This window comes from Curcuma longa, chromosome 10 (assembly GCF_044706935.1).
Source record: "Curcuma longa cultivar G26 ecotype Majalengka, Jawa Barat chromosome 10, ITB_CL_G26_1.1, whole genome shotgun sequence".
Classification (NCBI taxonomy): Eukaryota; Viridiplantae; Streptophyta; class Magnoliopsida; order Zingiberales; family Zingiberaceae; genus Curcuma; species Curcuma longa.
This window is the reverse complement of record NC_133870.1, coordinates 5,776,299-5,801,981: the sequence shown is the minus strand read 5'-3', so window position 1 is coordinate 5,801,981 and position 25,683 is coordinate 5,776,299. Positions and strand designations below refer to the sequence as shown.

Genomic DNA, 25,683 nt, shown 5'->3' with positions numbered 1-25,683 from the left:
AATCAAGATAAATATAAATATAATTATATTATCAAGAATTTTCATGTAAAAGATATCTTGATGGCTAGAAATTATTTTTAAATTTAATTATTAAAATAATCCTCTAAATTTATATTTTTTTTATTTTAAAATTGTGATAAAAATTAAAAGTTAGTAAAACTTAAAATTATTTTCTTATCTATATATAATTACAAAAATGAAATAAATTAATAAAAACAATAAAATAAAATAAAATACAATTATTTTATTAAAGATTTTCATTAAAAAATCATACTTTTGAAAATCTAAAATTTATATTAAATTAATATAATTCGCTCTAAATAATCATGTATGAGAAGAAAATAACACAGTGCTGGTGATCTTCAAAAACATCAATATTTGTGTCATTTGACATACAACTATAATTTTACGAGTCTTAGAATCAGGGTTATACATCATATATACCTCTTACACACTCAACACTTCCATCTTATTGTAAGTTTTTAAAAATTTAAATCGTTTAGATTCATCAATGAGTTTCAATCAAAACTCACTGATAGATCTAAAGAGCTCTAATTGAATCCGTTTAAACTCTTGTAGGTTTCTGTAATATCTAAGAGTTTAAATGTGCCCTCTATTATCATCGTAAATCATTCCTAATATTGCTCAAAATGTTTAGAAAATTTTAGACTTTGTGTCAATTGACACAAGCCTATAATTTCTTGTAGAAGACTTAGACTTAAACTTTCTTACTATATCTACCTTCTAAACACTACCCTCTTCCATTACATATTAATTTTTCAAAAATCCAAATTCTTAGGTTTATCAATGGGTTTCAATCGAAACTCATTGATAGACCTATAGAGCTCCGATTGGACTCATTCCAACTCTTGTTGATTTTCGTAGTTCACTGGAGTCTAAATCTGCCCTCCTTTACAGCTTTTACTATTTCAATATCTTCCCAATAGTGATCAAAAAGATTTTAAACACTATTGTGGTGTTGGTCTTCCGAAACCAACACCATTGTGTGGGAAAACAAACATTATTGTGTTGATTTCGGAAGACTAGTACCATAATAGTGCTAATCTTTGAAAATCAACGCCACTGTGTGTGAGAAGAACAAACACTATGGTGTTGGTTTCGGAAGACCAACACCACAGTGGTGTTGATCTTCTGAAATTAATATTATACTGTTCTGAAAGTTTTAAAATTCTTTTGATTACTATTGAGAAGGTCATGAAATAGTGAAGGAGGGTGAATTTAGACTTCGGTAAATTGCAGAAACTCATAGGAGTTGAAATAGATCTAATCGAAGCTCTCTAGATCTATCAATAAGTTTTGACCGAAACACATTGAAGAACCTAAGGGATTTGAATTTCTGAAAAATTGATATGTAATGGAGATGGTAGTGTAGTGAAGGTATTTATGGTGTCCATCATTGATTCTGATATCCCTACGATAAGTTATGAGTATGTATCAATTGTCTTAAAGTCTAAAACTTTGAAAACATTTTGATTACTGATGTTAATGACTTCAAGTTTATTCACACAAATGTCAAAAATAATCTTCTAAACTATACTAATTCGATAGAATACTAGGGAAAAGACAATCAAACTCGATGTTTGGGAAAAGGAACAACATGGCCAAAAATTCTTATTGATAAAAGAACTATCTTAAAAGCAACTAAACATGTGTTTAAATTAATAGAATCAAAACTCTAATATTGTAAAGATGAAAATACTCTCAAAATCCTAACTTAACAAAAAATTAATTTCTTTTGTACCTCTAAAAAGATTTTAAACAATATTTTTTAGGCTTGAAATAGATATATTACAAGTTACACATCGTAACCAACTATAGATTTCTGAACAAACTTCGATTTAATAGATTGTACATCTCATGGTTTAACTCGAGTCCAAACTTTTGGCATCCAAAACTTGCTCTGCTGTTCCACATCAATTGATTTTTAAAAATCAATATGTTAAAATATTAATTTAATATAAATTTTAGATTTTTAAGATCATCAATAATTTTTTAATGAAAAACTTTAATAAAATAATTAAACTTTTATTTTATTATTCATTTCACTTTTTAAAATTCTTTTGTAATTAGATATTAAAAATAGAAAGGAAAAAATTATTTTTTATTAACTTTCTTTTATATTTTTAATTTTTTATTAAAATTAAAAATAAAAATAGATAAATTTAGAAGATCATCTTGAGTTTAATGATTGAATTTAAAAAATAATAAAATTGACGCATTAATATCTTTTATATGAAAGTCCTTCGTAATATAATTAAATAATTTTTATTTTTTTTATCTCGATCGGTTCAATTTAAATAAGAAAAATCGATAAATAAATTCAGAGAAAAGAGATGGTGATGTGCATCTGAATTACAAAATTAATTTTTTATAAATTGTGATTCGGATGCTTTAACAAATTAAAATTAATGGGTGAAGTGAACCATTGGTAGGAGGAACAACAGATCGGCCCTTTGATAATTCTAAAAGCGTGGTATGTGATGCAGGGGCAATGAATGGCGTGGTTCCTTTTCAGGTGGAATTCAAGAGTCAAACGAAAGTCACGCCTATGGCTGATTTGGTAGTACCAGTCAAACGGACTAGTATCAATATTTGTCTTTTGTGGATTCATGAACAAGCTGCGCATGCTCCCAAGACACATGACCACATAAAACATGAGCAAGTTGTGCATATTCCCAAGACACATGACAATATAAAGAGCATTTATGAAGTTGTCAGATCGAATGGTCTCCTCATACATGATGGGGGGCTCTAGCAAAGAGAGGGACTCTTCCTCTTCTGCCAGAAAGGGGGGCCTTCTTTTTCTTCTTCTTCTGCTTCTGCTGAGGGGGCTGGTTTGATTTTCTAAACTCTTCTTCTTCTTCTTCAGTAATCTCATTTTTCCTTCCACGGAATATTGACTTGAGCGTCGAAGTGACTTGTCGGGACTCCCCAACACCATTCTCACTTCTGTTGAAGTGCATTTCAGGTCCTCATCATCCTCTCCCTCAAGCTCCGCTAGGAAGTCGCACACGTCGGATCGTTCGTTGACTGGTGGCTTGACCATCTGCGGCATTTAACCGGAACAGTATGTCTTTTGGAAATTCAACAACTTTAGATGTCAATTGCCATGATAAACTTTCATTGAATTGAGTGTTAAGCTTCGTCTATGAACATCCAACTTCACATTAATTATTTCCTTGGAGATAAAATAGTTATAGTACATAAAGATCTAGCAGCAACATGTCCTTTTGCACAATTCATCTCTTGATCCTTGTAATTTTCGCCATACAATTGTCGACCGGACGAGGATGCGGCAAGTATCGAACTTGGCAGTTGGGATTAAGCCTTGTGAGCCTGCAAGTTACGCAAAGGAATGAAATTGCATAGTAGAGGAGTTAAATTGCTACGCATAGGAATTAATTCAGAAGAAATCCATTGCAGTATCAAAATCAGCATTCTATTCTATCGATTCTTCATGCTGTGATTCCTAACATGTTCACCATTTTTTGAATGAGAACTCACTGATAGTTTACAAGGAAATGGTGCAGGAATACAGATATCTCTAGCTTGGCAAGATCGTTGCCCGGGCACAACCTGCTTCCTCCTCCAAAGGGAAGAAAACTTCCTGCTTTCGGTACAAAGTCCTGGATCACTCCAAGCATAATAAATGTTTTACGATCGATACAATGAGAATCAGAAATCAGAGGAATCAGTGTTCTACTTACATCCCATCTAGATGGGTTGAACTTCTTAGGCTCAGGGTAGGATTGAGGATCCAAGTTAACATTTCGATACCATAGTTGAACTTTCCATCCCTTTGGTATCAAGTAGCCTGCATGTTTCATTTTGTGTCAGCCAAAAGATGGAGCAAATGATGCAGCTATAAGGAGGGAGGACACAAACCATTGAGATATATGTCTTTTGTTGCTTGCCGGAAAGACACAAATGAGATGTTAACGATGCGTAGCGTCTCATCGATGACCTTTACGAAGAACAAGGAGAGGTCATGGATGCATTCTAGCTGATACTGATAGTTTGGCATTAAAAGCTATGTATCTGCACCTTTGAAAGGAACTCCATCTTCCTGATCTCCTTCATTGTTAGGCCTTTTTGCATAGGTGGCCTAGTTCTTAGGATTTCATCTTGCTCAAACTGCGAGGTATCACCATTTGCATTGTCAGATTAAGATGCCTAGCAAACGGTTATCGAGCAAGCAATATTAATTCATGATACCTTTGCTTTCTCGAAAACATCTGGATGTTCTTGAAGAAATACAGTTGCCCACATGGTTATATGCCCAGATGATTCATGGCCAGCATTGAGGTACATAATTAGCACATCGATGATCTCTTCGTCACACAATTTTCTACCATTTGCATCTTCGACTTCCATTAGCCTGTCCATCATGTCGTTTTTTGTTGGAGTGAGGTTATAAGTTCTCCTCATAGCCTTTCTTTCGTCGAGGGCACTCTGAAGAACTGCCACCAGAGTTCTTCTAGCCTAACAGAAACAATTTTGCACAAAAGATAAAACTGATGTTTCACTGATTTTGAACAATTTGAACAAAAGATAAACAACTGATGACCTTCAATGCTCTGTGGTAAGCAAATCCAGGGATGTCGATAGCCATAGCTCTCATTCCATAATTCAGGTCAGTGTAAACTCTTTCCAATGATTTGATAAGAATCTCATCTTCCGAGCACAGAAATATTTTCATAATTATTCTAAATGTCAACCTTCGAAGCTCAGTAAGGAACTCGATCGATCCCTTACTAGCCCAACTTTCCAAAGTCAATGCAACAGTGTTTTCTATGAACTGGAGATAGCTACAAAGTGCTTCATGACCATTTATAGGGCTGGCTGTGAGTCTTCTTAATCGCTTGTGTTCTTCGACACTGATGCCTAGGAACGATTTCTTTCCGACAAGCTCATTGGTCGCTTTAGGCCATCCAGGCACAAAGTGATCATCATCCATTAAGATTTGTTTGCACAATTCTGGAGCTGTGACCATGATTGTAGGGCTTCCAAACATGAAGGCCTTGTACATTCCAGTGCCTCCATATCTGCACCAAGAACTTAACAATTATACCGTTTAGTTCAATGATTTTCATGTAGTTACCTCCAAATAGTTGGAACAAACACAACTTGATGGAGATGAAGATGATGATTCCTTAGTTGCTTTCTCGTATTTGCATCACCACCAGTTTTCATAAATAAAAATTTCCACAAACTGATCGACGCTAGTAACTCTTTTTTCGAAAACGTTACCATAAAGACATATCAGAACAATGAACAGAGGCCCCAAAAGGCTAACTAGGACGAAAAGCTAATTTGTCTTTCAGCAAACAAAAAAACTGAATTATCAGTGATATGCAAAGAAACAAACAAAGTTAAGAATGAGAGGCCAAACTACAAACTAGACTTTGGTTGGACGGGCGATGACTTGTTTCGTTTACTTTGTCCTTAAATGTGTCTTCTCTATACTTCAACCTCTGAGTAAAACCGAGCAGAAACCGATAAAACCAAGGCCCATACAGGCAATAAACATTCAACCAGAAAACAACAACACCAACCATGAATGCTGTGCAGAGATCTAGACAACCCAACAACCAGTCCACCGCAAAGAACAAGAACTGCCTAGACTCCCACTTCATAATTTTCGAAAGAGGTAAATTGGTCAGCAACCAGACAGCACACAGAGTAAGCAGCTGTAGAACTTCTGCGAATTCTATTCTATTCATTCAAGTAAACCTAAATATGTTAGTGTAATGAAAATTAAGTAAAGCAAAAAAAAAAACAAATAACTCTACTTTAGTCACAAGTTCAAATTAAAACCGGAGGACAAGTGAAAATGTATCTTGCAGATTGTTACGACTTGAATTCAGAAATGATGGCATCGAAAAGAACCACTTAGAAGAAACTTTGTGATGCTAATGTGTCCATCAATCTTGCTGTATAGGGTTTAATCTTGCTGAAATCTTTTCACATATAGAACCCGACTGGTAGATTTTGGTGGCTAGTAACTCCAGAGATAACAACATGCCATCAACCTGACCACAGAAGGTACATAACATCGTTATCCCACTATAATGTTTGGTGTTTTGTGTCGATCTGTTTGATTGTAAAGTAGAATTCTTGTAGGTGGCCAAGGAGAAAAGAATCTGTGTTCATAGAATAACCAATGATTTACATTGAATATACATGTGCACAAACAATTCAGAGATGTGGAGTTAAGAATTGAAACAGTTTTTTCACTCTTTTCATAACATAAAATTGCTTTTATATGTCCTAGGAAAAAAATTGCTTTAGAATTCTTATAGAAAAATAATATCAACACCATCAAAGTAACAAGAAAGTTTGATCAGAGATCCTCATTATTGAATAGTAAATCCTTCTACAAAATGCATAGTTGAATGTAAACTAGGCCCACTGTGGTAGAAACTAGAAAGAGTACTATCTTCTATTGATGGATACTTCATACCTAACATAAATTGACAGTAGGCATCAGCATATACAATCAAAAGCACTCATCAATGTGGTATAAGTTACTCGTAACAATGTGAATTTTACTTAAAGTTCCTTCGTGATCTAATCAAACAAAACTTGTTGAAATCAGCATTTTTTGCTTCGATAAATGGAACAGGAACAAGTTATAATTAATGGAAGAGGGGGAAAAAGACCATTTTTGGAGTAGTAAAAAAAGCAACAGTGGCACGTAGACGAAAGAGGTAGAGAGGGAGGACCGGCGGAAGAAGGAGGCGATGAAGGCATCGGGGTCGGAGGATTTGAAAGCGCGGAGGAAGGCCAGCATGTTGCCGACGAGCGGCCAGCCCATGTCACCCGGCGGCAGGCGGCGGCGAGCCGCAGCCCCGAGGCGGCGCTCCCAGGCCCACGCGTGCAGTCCCCGCACGCCGCCGCAGGCCGCCCAGAGCGCCGCGGCCAGGGCCGCCAGCGGCAGCAGAAGCCCCCACGCCTCGCCCATCGTTACCATCGCCGTCTCGCGCCTAATCGCTTCTCCCTCTTCGCCTTTTAATGCAAACAAGAAGGCGCTGCGTCACCTTCTTCTTCCTCCAGCGGAGCTATGGCTGGCGGGTATTTATAGAGAGAGAGAGAGGGAGAGAGAGAGTGGGGAGAGAGAGGAGAAGCGACGGCCGGGGAAACCGTCAGGCACTTTTTGTCGTGGAGTGGATTAAGGGTATTTTTGTAATTGTAACTTTGTAAGCACTAATCAGATTTTTATTCGATAATCTAAGTGTCGTTTGACTAATTAAGACGATCTTCCTCTTAATTGATCTACCTAATAAATTTAAAATAGAATTTATGTATATTTAAAAATTAACCTCTAAAATTTTAATTGTTTTTTTAGTATACCTGATTAATCAATAAAAATAATAAAAAATATAGAAATTTAAAATTTTGACAAAAATCAAATGAGCGGGATTTTTCTAAAACATAAGTTAAAAGGACATCCTGTCTATCTTTTATTTCAGTATTATTGTGGTAGATATTGATGGTTATGATAATGTATAAAAATTATCAAATAATTATTATAATATATAAAAATTATTAAATAAATATTATAATATTGTTTTTTTATTTTTAATATTATTATAATAACTACAATTAATTGTTATAATGTATAGAATCTATTTTAAAATATACATCTTGAACATTGTATTAAAATGACCATAGAAAGAAGTTTAAAGTGACCTGATGGTGTGCGTGTATATATATATATACACGAGATTGTTATGTTGCGGGATAATTTCGTGCTCGACTCTTTGACTCACTGTCATTGTTGTCACCTTCGCCGTGCCGTCCGACCGCTGCCTCAGCCACGATCGACGCGCTACTCATCAGCGCTTCGGCTGACACCGAATTCCGACCTGATAGTGGTTAGAATCCGACGAATTTGACTGTAAACAGCCGCCCCCACTACGTGTCCACTGTCGACGTCGATCGGGTCAGATTCTGGCCGTGATTCGGTCGGAATTCGGCTCGATCGCCGTCAACAGTGGCCGCGCTATTTCCGACCAAATCGCGGTCGGATTCCGACCGCAATGTCGGTCCTTCCTCGGCCCGTCTCCGTCTGTGATTTGATCGGAATCTGACCGTAATTTGGTCGAAATCCGATCGCGATTTGGCTGGAAACGGCGCTGCCACTACCGACTTTGTTTCCGATCGAATTTCGTCGGATTCCAACTACTATCCAACCAGAATCCGACGCCGGAGGGAGCACCGGCGAGCAGCGTATCGATCGCGGCTGAAGCGGCGGCCTGACGGCGCGGTAAGGGCGACAACAATAGCAGTGGGCCAGGGAGTCACGCACAGGTCACGCACAGGTTATCGCACAACATAGCATTTGTCTCTCTCTCTCTCTAAATAGTTTAATCATAAATAAAAAATAAATAAACATATAAAATATAAAAAATTTTGCAAAGGTGAAATGATTTAATCATAAGTTAAAATATATATATATATATATATATATATAGATTGGTCTCCATCTCTTCTACAAAAGGTGGATCCGCCACCTTAGCGGCCCCACACGGTCGGCCCCACGACCATCTGTGAGGAGGTAAATCGAGAAAGTACAGTTGATTACGACGGATTGGTCTCCATCTCACCTTTCCTACTCCATTACTCTTCCCCTCGTATTATTGCTCGATCGTCTTCCTCACTATTATTGTTGCTCGATCATCAGTACTGTCTATCCTCAATTCATGATCATCAGTCTACATTTCAACCACCCATGCATTTTAATTATTAATTAATAATTTTTTTGTTAGCATGTATCTCTTTCCTTGCAAGGAAATTGCAATTGGTCACTACGAAGGAGAATATTATCTCAACTTAGTTGAGATTTAATCCTTGTCTATTGCAATGAGCCTGCCCCATAGTAACTAATTTAATCATGCTCCGAAGGCGCATATATCCCTTTCTTGTTAAATATATAGTTGGTTCAAGATATGATATCAAACTTATAAGGATGATGAGTGTATATAAGCTCTATTTGAGATATCAAACTTGTTTAAATTCCCATGGCAAATGGGACTAATAGTGGCACTACGTATGCATGTATGAATTGCTTGGACAAATTCAATCAGGGCGTAAGTTTTAGAAAACAAATTCAATTGATCATTTGTCCAATTGCCAACCAATTATTCAAATTGTTGAATTGCCAACGATGTGTAATGTTGGTTGTGTTACCGGATATTTAATTCACAAGTTTATCGGTCCATCGATCCCTCAAGCATACGATGCCTGTGAAGTGATGCGTGCTTCCTTGCAAGTGTTTTAGTCGATTCCTTTCTACTCGACTCGCCATCTATCACGCAGATTGGCTGCCTGCCTGCTTGTTCTCTTGGCGATTCTTGTTCTCTTGGTGATTCTGATATATTGTATCGCAAACTTCCGATGCCGCTATTGTTCACGTTAGTACTTAATTTGTTCTTGTATTTCGAGTTCGACAACATTTTATTTGCTGAATACAAGGCTAAGCTATGATCTTGATTTAGTGTTTAATGTTTTATAAAGCACTATAAAATTCCAGTCTTCATATTTTAAAACCTGTTTTACAGTAGCTTCGTTATTATCTATTATTAAAAATATAATTTTTCTTACCTAGATAATAAAAATTATCATTCATTCTTAATTAAGGGGATAAATAAATAAAATAATATAAAATATTGATATGTGAGTTTGAGTTTGAAAAATATATGTAATATTGGAATTCGAATTTGATTCAAAGTTAAAAAATATAAGTAATTTTGATTTGAATTCAATTAGAAATAAAATTTAAATTTAAGTTTTATTTGAATTGTTCGAATCTTAGAGTGAATCAAATTATAGAAATGATTTAAATTTAAGTTGGATTTGAATTTTTTGAATATTAATTTAAATAGGTTTAAATTAAAATTATAATTGGATTGGAATTTGATTAATTAATGATTCGTGAATAATTTAATAAAATAATATAAATTTAAATGCATTTAAAAAAATATTAACTATATTTGAATTCCGTACTAATTTGGTAATTTTAAATGCGGCTCAAATATGTTTTAAAACGGTTATTTTTAAAAAAATTTAATTCAGGTATTGATAAGAGCGTCCAAGCCACGTGATGTGAGATTTCCAAAGTATGTATAGTTGTCTACCTCAAATATCTTATAATTTTATTGACCTTGAGTTTGTGGTAAAAGATGAAATTTATCATCCTAATAGTTCTATATGATCAATCCCACGACTATCTATGAAAAATTAAATTAAAAAATTATAATTAATCATTATAGAGAGAGCATCCTCTCGATTTAGTTGAGATTTTACTTACATCACACCTCAATTACTATTGAAATATGACACTCCAAGTTCACTTCTTAACACATTAAACAAAAGAGATACCTTAAATATAAAGTTACAAAGTCTTTGTCATGATGTCTGATCTTATATTGGCTGGCTCACCTTTAGCTGTATGTTAGGCTTGAGATTCATGTGAGAGGTTAGATGGAGAAGGTAAGGATGTCTCCGTGACTTTGGTTAGGTGATCGAAAGCAATACTTTTGTAATATATATATATATATATATATATATATATATATATATATATATATATATAATATACAGACGGGCTATGCTGGGCGTCAATTCGTGCGCGCCACCGTGAGCGCCAGCCGACCTCTCCGCATTGCCGCCGTCGCCGCGCCGCCGACCGTCGGATTCCGGCCGGAATCCGGCCGAAAACTGCAGGGGAAAGCGACTGACGGGCGAGGATCCGGCCGAATTGGGGCCGACGGCGCGTCGACCCCGGCCGGAATTCCGGCCCCGATTCGGCCGGAATCCGTTCAATTCCAGCCGAAATCGCCCGTCAGCCGCTGGTGCCCACTGTTGGCCGGAAATCGACGGGTTTCCGGCCAAATCGGGGTCGGAGACCGGCCGGGGTCGACGCGTCGTCGCCTGGCGCGTCGACCTTGGCCGGTCTCGGCCCCGATTTGGCCGGAAACCCGCCGATTTCCGACCAACAGTGGGCGCCTCACGAACAGCACGTTTCCAGGCGATTTTCGACCGAAATCCGACGCCGGCCGGAGCGCCGGCGAGCTGCGCGTCCAACGCACCCGGTCCGATGGTCGGCGGTGATCGAACGGCGGCACGGCGATGGTGGCAATGCAGGTCGATGGTGCTCACGGTGACGCGCATGGATTGACGCCCAGCATAGCATATATATGTATTTATTTATTTATTTATTTATTTTGTACGATCGATGATCATCATCATTATTATTTTTGAATTTTTACTATAGTCTATAGCTGTATATGTACTAGGTTGGTTAGGTGAACCAGCAAGTTCAGTATGAGAGCAAGTTGATGGGACTTGCAAGTGACTGTCGTAGGGTTGAAGTTTGTGTGGAAAGGAAGACCATAAACAACCAATTAAACCAATTAGTAAACAAAAAAAGTATTTGACTTGAAAAAAAAATAAAATAGAAAAAGTGAGTAATATGGAAGAGAAATAAATAAATAAATAGGAATGATATAAGGGCCTTTTTGAAAAGAATTATCTGATGTATTGTATGGATGATGCTTGCCCTGATGGGTAATTAATGCTTGCTTTAAGTAGATGCATCTGGGACATAACTGAGTTGATTATGACGGAGTAGAATTACAGAAGAGACTAAGGGTTGAAATCTCGATGAAGTCAAGACAATATCTCTCTCCGTCGTGGTCAGCTGTAGCTTCTCGATTTACTTTCTCACAGATGGTCGTGAAGCTGATCGTGTGAGATCGCTGGAGTTACGAATTCCACCTTTTGTAAAAGTGAATGATAGAGCTGGAGCCGCCAAATTGGATTAAAGTATGTCGGATTAATTCATTTCGTTAAATAATTTAAATTTATCAATCCGATGGATTTTAGTGAGTCAATTCACCTAAGCTTGCGATCCACATGGATCAATCCATGACAGATTTGAATTGATCCGTGAATTAAGAAAACTTAATTTGTTCCTTAAAATTTAAAATAAAAAAATAATAGATTAGTGAACTTAACCGTGTAAATCACAATCCAAATTTAAAAATTTTAACTTAACTCGTTTAAACTACCATCTAAATTTAAATATTTAAATATTTTTTATATTTTAACAAACTCATAGATTGACTCATCTAACGTACAACCCATCTGAAATTGGGTTGGGATAAAGATTTTTCAATCCGTCAAATTAGTAGATCAATCTGCCCCGTCATATGATGAATTTTTGACTGATTGATTCATTCCGTCATGAATTGACTCATTTGATAACTCTAAGCGAGTATAGCACTGTAATTGCCGTATAGCTATAGAATACCTGCTTAATTATTTATGTATCTAATGGATTGAGTCTAAGCTTCGATGAATTAATGAATAAATTTTTTTAATAGACGGTTGATCTAAGAACGTTGAATAATGGACCATTTCGATTTACATTAATGATCAATGAAAAATTTTCATAAAACAGAATCGATCACCCAAGCCCCCGAGACATAGCTGAATTGGTTACGATGAAGCAGACTTACAGAAGAAGACAAGGGTTCGAGTCTCAATGAAATCGAGCAATATCCTCCTCCGTCGTGACCAACTGTAATTTCTCAATTTATCTTCTCCGTCGGAACTGATCTTGTATGACCGCCGGGATGACGAATTCCACATTTGCAACAAAAAAAAAAAAAAAAATCAGTCACCCAAGATTAATCACTACCCGATATCCAGTAGAGGAGCATACGGCAGCAATTGCTTCCTCTGCACCGTTTCCATCCCCACACGGCACACCCAAAAGCACCAGCAGCAGCCGCACCAGCAGCAGCAGAGTTGGTGCTGGTGGTGCGGTTGGTGAGCCAATGCCACCTATAAAACCAATCCCATTCCCTCTTCCTCCCCCACCTCCTACCTTTCCAACCCCCACAATCCAATCTTGCAGTCGTCGCCGGCCATGGACTCCATCGCCGCCGCCGACTGGCAGTTGACGCCGGAGGAGGACGAGGCGGCCTGCATGTACGCCATGCAGCTCGCCAGCGCCTCCATCCCTCCCATGACCCTCAAGGCCGCCATCGAGCTCGGCCTCCTCGAGATCCTCGCCAAAGCCGGCCCCGCCGCGAATCTCTCCGCCGCCGACGTCGCCGCCCAGCTGCCGACCCGCAACCCCCACGCCCCTGCCATGGTCGACCGCATCCTTCGCCTCCTCGCCGCCTACGGCGTCGTCACCTGCGCCGTCGCTGGCGCCGACGGCGCCAGCCCCGCGCGAACCTACGCCGCCGCGCCCGTCTGCAAGTACCTCACCAAGAACGAGGACGGCGTCTCCATGGCCGCGCTCGCCCTCATGAACCAGGACAAAGTCCTCATGGAGAGCTGGTGAGTCCTAACAATTCGCGCCGCCGCCCTCAAGCAATTCGTTCGACGAACTGACGCGAGCGAGCGCAATCGACAGGTACCACCTCAAGGACGCCGTGCTGGACGGCGGCATCCCCTTCAACAGGGCCTACGGCATGACGGCGTTCGAGTACCACGGCACCGACCCCCGGTTCAACGCCGTGTTCAACGAAGGCATGAAGAACCACTCCATCATCCTCACCAAGAAGCTCCTCCACACCTACCGCGGCTTCGACGACGTCAACGTCCTCGTCGACGTCGGCGGCGGCATCGGCGCCACCCTCTACATGATCACCTCCGAGCACCCCAACATCAAGGGCGTCAACTTCGACCTCCCCCACGTCATCTCCGAAGCACCACCTTTTCCAGGTCCATTATTCTCCGACGAAGATCCCAAAAAAGGAAATATTAATTTCGATCCTCATTGCAGGAGTGGAGCATGTTGGCGGCGACATGTTCGCGGCCGTTCCCAGCGCCGACGCGATCTTCATGAAGGCGAGAGCCTGCCTGCAACACACGATCTTCTAATTCTGTTTTCTTCTTCTTCTTCTTCTCTTCAGTCGGAAAATTGATTGTGATCTTGAATCGCAGTGGATTCTCCATGACTGGAGCGACGAGCACTGCGCGAAGCTACTGAAGAACTGCTACAGCGCCCTTCCGGCGAGTGGCAAAGTGATAGTGGTGGAGTGCGTGCTCCCAGTGGTGCCGGAGCCGACTCCGACGGCCCAGGGCGTCTTCAACGTCGACCTCATCATGCTGGCACACAATCCAGGAGGCAAAGAGAGGACTGAGCGAGAGTTTGAGAGCCTGGCCAAGGAGGCAGGCTTTCCTGGATTCAAGGCCACTTACATTTTTGCCAACACCTGGGTCATGGAGTTCACCAAGTAGGTCAAGGGGTTGATCAATGTGGCTCTTTTGGTTGTCTGCTTTGCCATTGCAGTCTCTCTGTCTTGTGTTTCAGTGCCTACTGAGAATAAAATAGGTTTAAACTTGGGTGTTCTCATGTTATTGTTTAACATCCATCATAACTATTCACAATTGGATTGAATTGAGCTAACCAAGTAAGACAGATAGGTTGGACCTACTGAATCAAATGAGTCTGAGTGGCCGGACAAACTCAATGACTTTGCTAAGATGATACAGCATTCAGATGAGGTATGGTGCATCTACACATGATCAGATTGTTGTGAATATTTTCACCAAACCGCTAAACAACTGATAGTTCCAACTGATAAAACAGAATCGAAATTCAATCCAACAAGATCAGAATCAGGTTTGTGATTTCTATAGCTGGCAAATTCTGTAACATATTCCATGTATTCATCTCGTATACAATAGCAAGTTCAGCCTCTATAATAATGCAACATAAAGTTACTCTTAATTGCTCTTTTGTGTTCTACTTTGTTCTCTGTTTTCCTGATACAGCCTCCTTGTTCCCTTGTTTCTCCAGTAGGAGCAATACAAACGAGTGAACAAGAAGTGGGAGCGGTATCGTATGATCAAGCGTATCGATCAAAAGTTGACAGAGACCAAAATATAAATGCCATCTACTACGCGAATTAGAATGTAATATTACGAAGGGAAAATCTAATTTAAGGACAACTAACCCTAATATCCGTCCAATTACATGTTCGACACACATAATGCAACGAAATAAAACCTCTGTTAATCATTACAAGAGTCGATGCCGAAAGATGAGAACATTGTCTCAAATCTCATCTTCCACGAGAAGAAATCACTTGTATTGTGATCGTATCTAAAAATGAACACCACCTGAATCATCTTTAAGAATGTTTCTGCAAAAACTAAAAACAGACGAGTATTTGTTTGAATGTGGCTATTCTTCAACAAGCAGGTGGATAACATGCAGTTCTGGACACTAGCATAAACAGCACAATAGGAACTTCAATAATTCAAAATATCAGTATATTTCATTCTCTAGAACAGAAAAGAAAGATGCAACTCGATCATTCAGGAACTTCTGACAACTAGCAGTTATCATTGTAACTAAAACATGTAACTAATGCCAATTCAAATGAAACAAAATGAAATCAACAACTTACAAACGTTGAAAGTCCATCATAAGAACTTCCACACAAACTTCACTCTTTTGTGAAGTTGCTTTTCCTATGGTAGGAGATTGTTGAAAATAGGTGTCTCCAGAGTCAATCAGACAACAAGCCTTTCAGTCATGCAACCTAATAATATTATTATAAATTGTCCAACTCTTTACTCAAACAAGAGTGAGAAAAACTCTTTCATAACCAAAAAACACATTACTTTATGAGATTCTATTTCTTAACATGAGTGGAATGCAAGTCATTCATCATTAATCCACTAATTACGAATGAAAGAAATTACATTTTTAAATACAAAAATTGATCAAGCATGTGTATGGGAGCAATTACCTCCTAATTAATAATGACAACTAGAACATTTAGGTAACAAGGTATTGTGATCATTAAGTCAAGAGGTAGAGAAAGTGCCAGGACATCAACCTCAGAACCATCAAAAAGAAGTGGAAAGTGACCAATTTATTCTTAATATACTTCCATGGCTAAAATATCAACGTGCTATTAGAAATAATAAACAGAGAATTGTATGTGATCATCAATTTCATCCACTATTCAATTTAATTTGACATGAGACACAACTAAATTGCAATCGCCCAAAAGGTACATATGCATGAGCACCACGCACCCACAATCTAAACCAAATCAGAGAATTCGAGAAATATTTTGGGAGAAAAAAGTCCAGACAATCTCAAATTGAAGAGAAAAAAGAAAAGAAAAACAAGGAACGGCAGTACCTATTCTGTACACAACCAATATCTTCCCCTCTGCTACCAAGCTGAGAATCGACTCCTGTTCTGCGAGTATCATGCTCAAAATTCCTCTTAAACGGAGTAGCCTTAACCACCAAAGAAAGAAAAGAAGCCCCTTTTCTTGGGCTCCTCTTCGACCATGACAGCCGTCATGGTGTCCTGCTCAACCAGCCTCCACGCAGCCTGCTCGAATGCAAGCCCAGCCATCGTCGGGGGCTTATTCAGGACAAGCGGATAGCCTCTGTTCGTGCTCTTGATAACCTCGGAATCCTCAGGGATAACACCGAGCAGTGCAAGCCCAAGCATTTCCTGCACATCGAGAACCGACATCATGTCCTCGCCCCTTATCAAATCCGTCCGCACCCGATTGACGACCATCTTGATATCCCGGATGCCATCACACTCGAGAAGGCCGGTGACGCGATCAGCGTCGCGGAGGGCGGTGATGTCAGGGGTCGTCACGAGTAGCGCCTCATTCGCCGGAGCTATGGCGGTGATGAATCCGGCGTCTATGCCGGCGGGACAGTCAATGAGAACGAAATGCGGAGCGCCTGACGGCCTGGAGCGGAGCGCGTCGACGACCCACGTGAGAGCCTTAGCGCCGAATCCCAGGGGAAGCTTGGAGCGAGGCTTGGAGATGCAGAGGAGCTCGAGGGAGGGGCAGCGTCGGTCGCGGATCAGGGCCTGATCGAGGCGGCAGTCACCGTTGAGGACTTCGACCGCAGTGTAATTGACGCGATTCTCGAGGCCGAGGAGGAGATCCAGGTTGCGGAGGCCGGCGTCGGCGTCAACGGCGACCACGGAGAAGCCGAAGCGGGCGAGGGAGAGGCCGACGTTAGCGGTGGTAGTAGTTTTTCCGACTCCTCCCTTTCCGGAGGTGACGACCACCACGCGGGGAGTTTCACCGGCGAGCTGGGGCTTGCGGTTCCACTGGAGGGCAGCGGAAACCGCGGCACGGCGGCGAGGGAGGGGCTTGCCGGGGAATATGCGAGGAGGGGGAGAGGAAGAGGAGAAAGGGAGGGATGGAAGGAGACGGGGGAAGGGGGAGGCCATGATTAGGGTTTGTGTTGTGGGTTTCAGAGTGAGGAAGAGGAAGCGAGGGAGCCGGCGGCCATGGTTTTTTTTTTCATTAATAATAAAATACTAAAATTTTATGTTTAAATTTGTTAAAATAGCATAATTTTTTTTCGGTATTATTATTGATCATTTCATTTAACATGTTTATATATAAACATAGAGAAAAATCAAAAGAGTGGATTTTATTTAAAACTACTTAAACATTAATAAAAAATTAAAATTAAAATTGGTTCAACTTCATAAAAAAATATCAAATATTTAGAGTAATTTTAATTAAAACTATTACAATTAAAATAATTTTGTCAACAAAACAAATAAGAAGTACCAGACAAATTGGATGATGATCCATCAAATTTATAAACTTTAATTTTATTTTTTTGGAAATCTATAAGAAAATTATCTTATATTTTTTTAAAATTCAACTTAGTTTTTTTAACAATTTATTATAAAAAATGCTCCACTCTATTTTTTTTTAATAAAAGGGCATCTTTTATTTTTACACTCTTATTCTTTAATATTATTTTTATTATTATTTTATTTAAATTTTAAATCAATCGAGTATATTATAATAATTACGATTTCATAACTACTATAACACATATTTAATTTATTTAAAAATATTCATATTATAGTAGCTATAATTTCATAATTATTACAGTACAAATTTAATTTTATTTATTTATCATTCAAATTATAACTACGAAATTATAATTACCTACTTATCTAATATTTATATTATAGCAACTATAAAATTTTAACTGCTATAAATATTATAACAATTATGATTTCATAGTTATTATAATATATTCAATCAATTCAAAATTTAAATTAAAAAAATAATAATAATAATAATAATAATAATAATAGTACTAAAATACAGTTATAAAGGACGTGTTTTTTATTTTTATTTTAAAAAATCATATGTATTCCAAATGCACGTGAAATTTAAATTAAAAATAATAATAATAATAATACTAAAATGCAGTTATAAAGGACGTGTTTTTTTTTATTTTTAAAAAAATCATATGCATTCCAAATGCACGTGACTGGGGCGTGCCAATTCGAGTAGGTTAGGTCGAGTCAGGTCACCGCCGGTGGGCCAGGGTCTGGCCACCAGCGCCTCGGGAGCCGCCAACCGTGGCAGGCAAAGCCACATAAGGCGCGACCTTTTCCGAAATGACGCAAACACCCTCGCATGAAAAGCCACGTCACCACATTGATCAAGGGCATTCACGCCAATTCGCCCTTCTTCCTCCCATAGAAAGCAAGTGAAACCAAAGAAGAGAGGCAAATCCAACAGGACCAGCGCAACACAACAAAGCGTTTCTTCCCGTCTCTTCTCAATCCTTCTCCCCCTTCGCGAATCCGCCCAATCTCGCCCCAGATTCCCTCCTGCTCCCGCGATCGATCTCGCCCGGCGATCGTCACTGGGGTAATTTCTCTTTGTTTGCGCAGATCAGAAGTTTTTGCCCCCCTTTCTCCACTCAATAGTGAGTGGGATGAATGATCGTACATTGAATATCGATTTGATGATTTTCTTTTTCTTATCTTCATGAAATAGTAGTGTTTGGTAAGAGTTTCTGAAGCGGAAGCAATTTGATTGCTTGGTAGGGATGAGCACTGTAGAGAGCCTGGATTTGATCTACTTGGGGGAAAAATTGTTCTTGCATTGTGCCGTTTCCCCATTGCTTAAGCGTGTTTGTTCTTGCATATGCTGGGAACTAGCGGTATTTGGATTGTTGGATTAGTCGACTTTGGATGATTTCTAGAGGGTATGGTCGTTTTGTTGTTTATGTTAGGATTTGGACATTGTTGGTATTGAATAACGAACCTGGAATAGGTGGAATTTGTGCTTGGTAGGTTTGTATTACTTGTTCATTTTGCAGAATGCTATGCTTAACATATTTCATAATTATAGGCGTGTTCACGCATTGCTTCTAGCTATGGTTTATGCTGAGATTAAATTATGATGTATGATTTTTGTGTGATGTAGGGGACAATGATTTGACTGTCGTAAGGGCATTGATCACTTTGTGCAAAATGATAACTAACAAGGTTCTTATCACGTACAAGAGGAAGCGTCTTTCAGCCAATGCAAAGCCTGCTATTTTTAAAGCTGATTCGTCTGTCAAGACAGAGGGAGAGGTAATTTCAATTCCTTAAACAGAAAAATCTGATATGCTACGTCAGATAAAGATAACAGTGATAAGCACAAGGAAAGTAGGATAATTAAGTCTGTTTTTAGTCATTTTTTTTCTTCTAGCTATTGTACCTATGGATTTATTTATTTTAGCACACGATTTTGTGGAACTTAAATAACCTCAAGTAATTTGGCATACATACTCTTCGGCAGACTAATGTTAATATAACTCTCATTGATTTGCCTGATTTTGAAGCATTGTTGGCACACGAAGGTGAGCTAACTCTCCATATATCTAATTTTGAAGGAATAAGAGTTATCCTATTAGCATACATTTCCACATCCACAATGTTATTTATTTTGTTTTTGCTTTTAGCATCTAGTAATCTGACTGCTTAATTTTGTTTCGAAGATAGTTTGCTTGATAACTAGATTTGTTAGCATTGCCAAACATTTCTGATGTAACAAAACTATACAACTTGTGCAGTGTAGCCTGGACTAACAGAGATTAAGCTACTGAATTCTTTAACATCCTTCTCACATGAGTCTTCTCATTGTGATCCTTGAGGTGCTATAGGTTGTGGTTGTTTCGGATTTGTGTGCCTTTGTCAATTATTTGCTAAAGAGAATAGAGTAATCGCAAACTAAAACATTATTCATTGAAGGAATTGAGCAATTAGGTGTTAACCTTTTTGGCCCCGCAATAACCATGTCTTATAAGACCTGGACAAGAACATTTTGCTGGATAGGTTTAAAGCCACATAAGCAGCTTTAGTCCTTGGGGATGGTTGACTTACTGTACAGTGATTTCTAAGGCATGATCTTGAATCTTGACACATCTTAGGAGGCTCATGGCTTGCTTGGCATTCTCTCAATATGCACCAATGGATTTTGGATGTGAGATGGCACTTGGCTGTTTGACAAGATTTAATATTGATGTTTGAAAGGAGATAGAAATATTCTACAACTTAAATAATACTTGTTGCCATTCAGTTATCCTGCTACAACTCTCATAATATTTCCATTGGGGCGCCTCTTTGTATGCATGCACATTTAGTTCTAGCATAATATGGCTAAGTTGTGTCTCTTTAACTATTTTCAGCATTTCACCTAATGCTAGGGTTCAGGAACTTATTGAAAACATCAAAACATCTGTAATTGATGTATTGTGTCTTTTTCAGATCTTTAACTCTCCTCACCATGATTATGGTAGTAGACTCATGCCCAATCTTTCTTTTTTTTTTTGGTATATGATACTCGTCTAGAAGTATTATTATTTTAGTCAGTTATATGTATGCATGGTTTTTAACTCTGCTCACATTTTGAGCAACAAGGGTAACCTTGACCTGATAAGTTCATCCTTATTGAAAGAAAATTCCCAATTAAAGGATAGATCACCATACTTCCACTATCCTTTTTTTTTTTAATGTTGGTCTTGCTCTGCTTGTTTTTACACCAATGAATATATATCATCTATTTAATTCTTATGCTTTCATTTGCTTGCTGCAGCATTGCTTTAGGTGTGGTAATGTTGATGTTAATGAAAACCTGCTCACATGCCATAGATGCTCTCGAAGTTACCATCTTCGATGCATTGACTCTTCTTCTGAGGTTTATGAGTACCAGCACATATTTTCTCCTTCATATTTTCTGTATGTACATGTTGGCCTAATATTTCTCCTTTCTCACATTTAGTATGTTCCTGAAGACAGTTGTCTATGCTCTGCTTGTACTGAAAAATGCAATACTGACGGACCGCTACTACCCCAATCGAGCAAAATAATAGAAAATGAAATTATTAAGGAACCTGGAATGGGTTCAGTGAAGCTGGATGACCAGAAAGTATTGTTGCATTCAAGATCACCTGAAGAGAAATTTCCTGAAGCAAGTGCATCCCTAATGGATCCAACTATCAAGAGAATAAACAACATTACAGATAATTTAGGTGCAGATTTTGGATCAACAGGAAAGGTTGTTGAAGAAGCTTCACGGATTTTATCATCAAATTTGGAGAGTGTAGGAAGATCGACTTCTATAGATCTAAATAGTTGGACCGAAACAGATCCTAATTCCAGATTTTCAGAGAGTGTTGCCTTGGTAGGCAGTTCGGATAAAAAATGTGGCATAGTTCTGAATGATGACTGCCCAAAAGAGAATACCAAGACTCGCTTGATTACATTTCATAGAAGAGTCAAAAAGAAACAAAATGTAGATGATGAATCAATCACAAGGTATTCACGGGATGAGGGCAAACAGAGTCAAGCTTGTACACAGAGCCATGAATTAGGACAAGGCTATAGATGTGCTGACTCAACAATAATATCCGAAGTAAGCGGGCCTAGTCAACTCCGTGAGGTTCAACAGAAAGTGGGTATTCTTTAACCTTTTTATTTTATTTCATTTTATTCTTCTCTAAGTTTCCTTTATTATGGGAGAAAAGATGGAATTTGTCTTTATCTAATGTTGTTATATTATATGCTTTCTGTTGTTTATTTCTTTCAATACCTTCAAACTACTGCAGAAAGAAGTAGAGACAGAAAAAAATATCAGGAATATCAGAAACTATAAAACACGCCGCCTGCATACACAGACAGGCCATTTTTTAAACAGTTTAATCTTCTTTTCCCTTCTTTGCATGTGTGAGGGTGGGTTGACTGTGTGTTCTTTTTTTTTTTAGCATATCAACTCTTGTTTTTAAAGTTGCATACTACCATAGAGATAATGGTACCATTTACTTACATATTCCTGATACCCTATTCTACAACCTTACATAAAGCATTGCCAGTTATGCTTCTTCAACCAGTAATGATAGCCAACATTATTATGAATCTTGGCGTCCACATCAGTTGCTATTTAATAAAATTTTTACATCTGGTATGGAGTAATTTGTTATCTCTGCCCCTCTTAGGGTCAAGCTATTCAAATTCTTAGCTCTGCGGGTAATCTGGAAAGGCTAAGTCTAGGAAAAAGTGACGATTACCCTAGGAACAAAAATGTTGGAGAATATATAAAACTTAAGTCTTGCTCTTCTGAAGCTTCTATAACCATCATTTGGTGATATGAACTATTAGACTGATACTACTTGTGTCTTATTTGTAGAACATTTGTAGACTTTACATTTATTACTTTTCCTGATATACTGCTTTACCTTTTCATACGAGGAATATTTCTTAGTCTCAATTGTCTAGAGCTGGCGGTTTCCAATTCAAAACTATTTCGACATCATCTAGTTGCTTTTGTGGAACTGACAGGAATTATTCATTCTGTTGATGTGCATTCTTGTTTGAGTTTAATCTGAAATTGCATGACAATTTGATCCATTTTAAAGGATTTCTCAGGAAAAAGTAACTAATCAATATGTCAAGACCTATTTCTTGGTGTGCATTTGATCTTCCTAATCTTTAGTAAAATGTATCATTTTGCTAAATCCTTGTGACATGCTGGATAGGCACATGATATCAGGAAAGATCAGGATGTTGAAGCTAATGGTGCTGGGTTTAAACATGTTGGAGAAGGGTAATTTTGCTGTTCTTGTTGTTTGTCTTTATAGTTTCAGTTCTTTAAACCGAAATGCATTTGTGTTTATCAGTGATGCAGCATATGAACAAAAAGAACTATGTTTTCAGAGACCCCATATCATGTCTCAAGATCCCATGCCTTCCCAACCTTCACATGATCTTAATCGTCAATCTGTTAACTTGGATAGTTCAGCAAGTGATGCAACAGAAGAACCTATATTACTGCACAAAAGCAAGCATTCAGGAATATCCAACAATGTTATGCCCATGACAAAGAACAAGAGAACCGAACTAGTGTTAGAGGAGATAGGGATGGTGAGTGGAACAGAGCTCTTTGCTCCCATGCCTGTTTCTATCAACTCAAAGCCAGGTAAAAATCCTACAGTTTGTACGTCTGAAAACTTGCTGGAGTCACAAAATTCATCTCAGAATTTTGAGCTTGTAATTGTCGATGAGGAAGCTAATGACAAAGCTAAACCATTAAAATGGCTGAAAATGCTTGACAATGAATTGGAGGCTAAAGAAGGAATTGGCTCGTCCAATCAGATGGAGAAAAACAGCAGAAATTGCAGAGTAGGATCAAATGGAAGAGCTTCCTCCACGAACCCTATTGATGTATCCACAAAGATTCAACTCAATCAGGTGAAGTTAAGCCTAGGAGCACGTAACATTTATTGACTTTTCAACCATATCTGCCAAATGTAAATGTTCTTATGTTTCATATTTCTCATATAAATTGACTAGGAAAAAATCAACAATGCTATGAATGTTGTATACCATTTCTCCCCTCATTCATATTACTTCACTGCAGGAGATGCCAAAAGAATGCAAGAATCAGATATCCAGATTAAAGGAGACACTCCAGATTAGGTCCAATATCTCAATATATCAAAAGCAACAGGATGAAAGGACATCAAATAACCCTAAATATACAGATTTCCTTGATCTTTCTCTTCCTTTGGATTCTGAAGCACATGAAGTTTCCATGAATGATCTACGGAGCACGTTGGTGCCAGTAAGTGTCAAAGACACTCTTGAATACAGTTGGCATAAGATGGGCGGTGCTGCATCCCTAGATAAGCAATTGCATGAGAATGATTTGATTGACTCACGGGTGTTGAAAGAGAGCACTTTCTTAGATAGAGTTCAGAGGTTTTCTCGTGAATGGTCTGAGGAAGAATTAGATTCCCTTTGGATTGGTGTGAGAAGGCATGGATTGAATAATTGGAGTGCCATCTTAATGGATCCAAAATTGTGCTTTTCAGAATCAAAGGTCGCAGAAGACTTGGCTGAGCGATGGGATAAAGAGCAGATGAAGCTTCTTAATGGTGCATCTTATCAGCCAAGAATACCAACTTCAGATCTTTCAGTGCGTCTTGGTGGGGGTGGGGATGACAGTTGCTGGGGGCATACAGCATCAAATAAGTTTTACAGAGAGAGAGGCATGCCATGCTATGATCTGCCAGCACTAAGAGCAGAAACTAAACTTTCTCTAGGTGGCGTATACGGTCAGAGTGAGAACAATACCAAGAGAAATTTGCCCCATTTACCAGGCTTTTCTGTGAACTCTCTTACACTTAGAAATTCCATTACAAATCCTTTTATAGGAAGCATCCCTACGGGTTATATTCTCCAAAGGCCAGGAATTGGTTATCAGAATGCTTTGAGTACAAAATACCACTGGTATGATTGTGAACCATCTACTTCACCGAAAAAAACAGCCGAAGCGGAAGCTCCCAAAACAGCTGCTGCAAATATTACTCTTCCCCATTGGCTCAAAGAAGTGTTGACTATCCCTCAACAGCGTAGTTTGCCAGTGACTTGTGGTTTTCCAAGCTTAAACTCTGGTAATATGATTAATGCTGATGAGAGACACACTGTGGTTTTTCCTAGTGCCATTGAGCCACCTGCTCGGCGCAAAGATTCCCGGGGAAGGGGAATATTGAAGCGGAATAACTTGACCGCGAGAAAGAATGTCAACAGTGTTAGGATGTCTGAGAATTCGGAAAATTCTTTATTGCAGAGTAGATTCTCCTTCCAATCAAATGTGGGGTCAATTCCTCCAAAACCCACACCGCCTATCAATACAGTTTCTCGAGCAAGTGATGATGTCTTAGAGCTGAATAACACAAGTTGTGAACCTACCGCGCCAAGTAATTTAGTAGTTATCGAGAGTGATGCATCTTCCGAGGAAACGATATCGGATGATCAGGGAAATAGGTGGTAGCTTGCCCCATAAGAAATTATCTCCATAGTTATCTGTACAGAATTTTATTATGTCTGCCAAGTTTCGATTATGCAGCAAGTATCTTGTACAGAGTTTTGTTATGAGTTGTAAGTTCCCGCGCTTTCGATGCTTTAACCGTTGCTTTCTCGCCCCTTGATATTCGTCTATGGATTATGGCATCTTGCTCCTGGTTTGGTCATCTGGCATTTCCTTCTTTGGTCTGGATCTTCCCTATGGTGCTGTATCATATCGTTTGAGATTTGTTTTTGTCATTCAAGGAAATGAAAGTTTTATCTATTTGCGGAACTTGTTGGTCATCTACAAAGACACCATTTACTCCCGTGTATGGAAACCGTTTTCGCGGAGTGTTCGTATATATTTTCCCTTCTATATCTTCAGGATTGGTGATCAGTGGGTATAAGAAAATCTATATGAGATTCTATTCCTATCAATCATCAAAGATATCAGCCAAAATCATAGTAGCAATCCTCTTGAAGAGGCT

At 38.6% G+C, this 25,683-nt stretch overlaps 4 protein-coding genes across 6 annotated transcripts; 2 read left to right on the top strand and 2 right to left on the bottom strand.

Moving 5' to 3' along the window:
- Positions 1-3,133: 3,133 nt before the first annotated feature.
- On the bottom strand, positions 3,134-5,168 carry LOC141836255 (ent-kaurenoic acid oxidase 1-like). 2 transcript variants are annotated; one of them, XM_074723694.1, is made up of 7 exons: positions 4,589-5,168; positions 4,237-4,503; positions 4,066-4,155; positions 3,907-3,985; positions 3,729-3,835; positions 3,526-3,647; positions 3,134-3,357 (listed from the first exon to the last, which is right to left on the bottom strand). In XM_074723694.1, the coding sequence occupies exons 1-7, from the start codon at positions 5,048-5,050 to the stop codon at positions 3,261-3,263; spliced, it is 1,224 nt and encodes a 407-aa protein (XP_074579795.1). In that variant the 5' UTR covers positions 5,051-5,168; the 3' UTR covers positions 3,134-3,260. The 2 variants fall into 2 exon arrangements, with proteins under 2 accessions (XP_074579795.1, XP_074579796.1); XM_074723695.1 differs by having other exon boundaries at positions 3,275-3,357; positions 3,526-3,628.
- Positions 5,169-12,920: 7,752 nt separating this feature from the next.
- LOC141835776 (tricetin 3',4',5'-O-trimethyltransferase-like) lies at positions 12,921-14,411 on the top strand. Its single transcript, XM_074723148.1, has 4 exons — positions 12,921-13,377; positions 13,454-13,764; positions 13,826-13,890; positions 13,987-14,411. The coding sequence occupies exons 1-4, from the start codon at positions 12,959-12,961 to the stop codon at positions 14,281-14,283; spliced, it is 1,092 nt and encodes a 363-aa protein (XP_074579249.1). The 5' UTR covers positions 12,921-12,958; the 3' UTR covers positions 14,284-14,411.
- Positions 14,412-16,103: 1,692 nt separating this feature from the next.
- Positions 16,104-17,314, bottom strand: LOC141836495 (septum site-determining protein minD homolog, chloroplastic). Its single transcript, XM_074724002.1, has one exon. The coding sequence runs from the start codon at positions 17,270-17,272 to the stop codon at positions 16,307-16,309; it is 966 nt and encodes a 321-aa protein (XP_074580103.1). The 5' UTR covers positions 17,273-17,314; the 3' UTR covers positions 16,104-16,306.
- Positions 17,315-18,601: 1,287 nt separating this feature from the next.
- Positions 18,602-25,406, top strand: LOC141836279 (uncharacterized). Of its 2 annotated transcripts, none has more exons than XM_074723726.1 (7): positions 18,602-18,728; positions 19,290-19,441; positions 20,946-21,047; positions 21,132-21,803; positions 22,885-22,952; positions 23,026-23,596; positions 23,766-25,406. In XM_074723726.1, exons 2-7 carry the CDS (start codon positions 19,337-19,339, stop codon positions 25,179-25,181), a joined length of 2,934 nt encoding a protein of 977 aa, XP_074579827.1. In that variant the 5' UTR covers positions 18,602-18,728; positions 19,290-19,336; the 3' UTR covers positions 25,182-25,406. The 2 variants fall into 2 exon arrangements, with proteins under 2 accessions (XP_074579827.1, XP_074579828.1); XM_074723727.1 differs by lacking the exon at positions 18,602-18,728 and adding an exon at positions 19,060-19,068.
- The last annotated feature ends 277 nt before the right edge of the window (positions 25,407-25,683 follow it).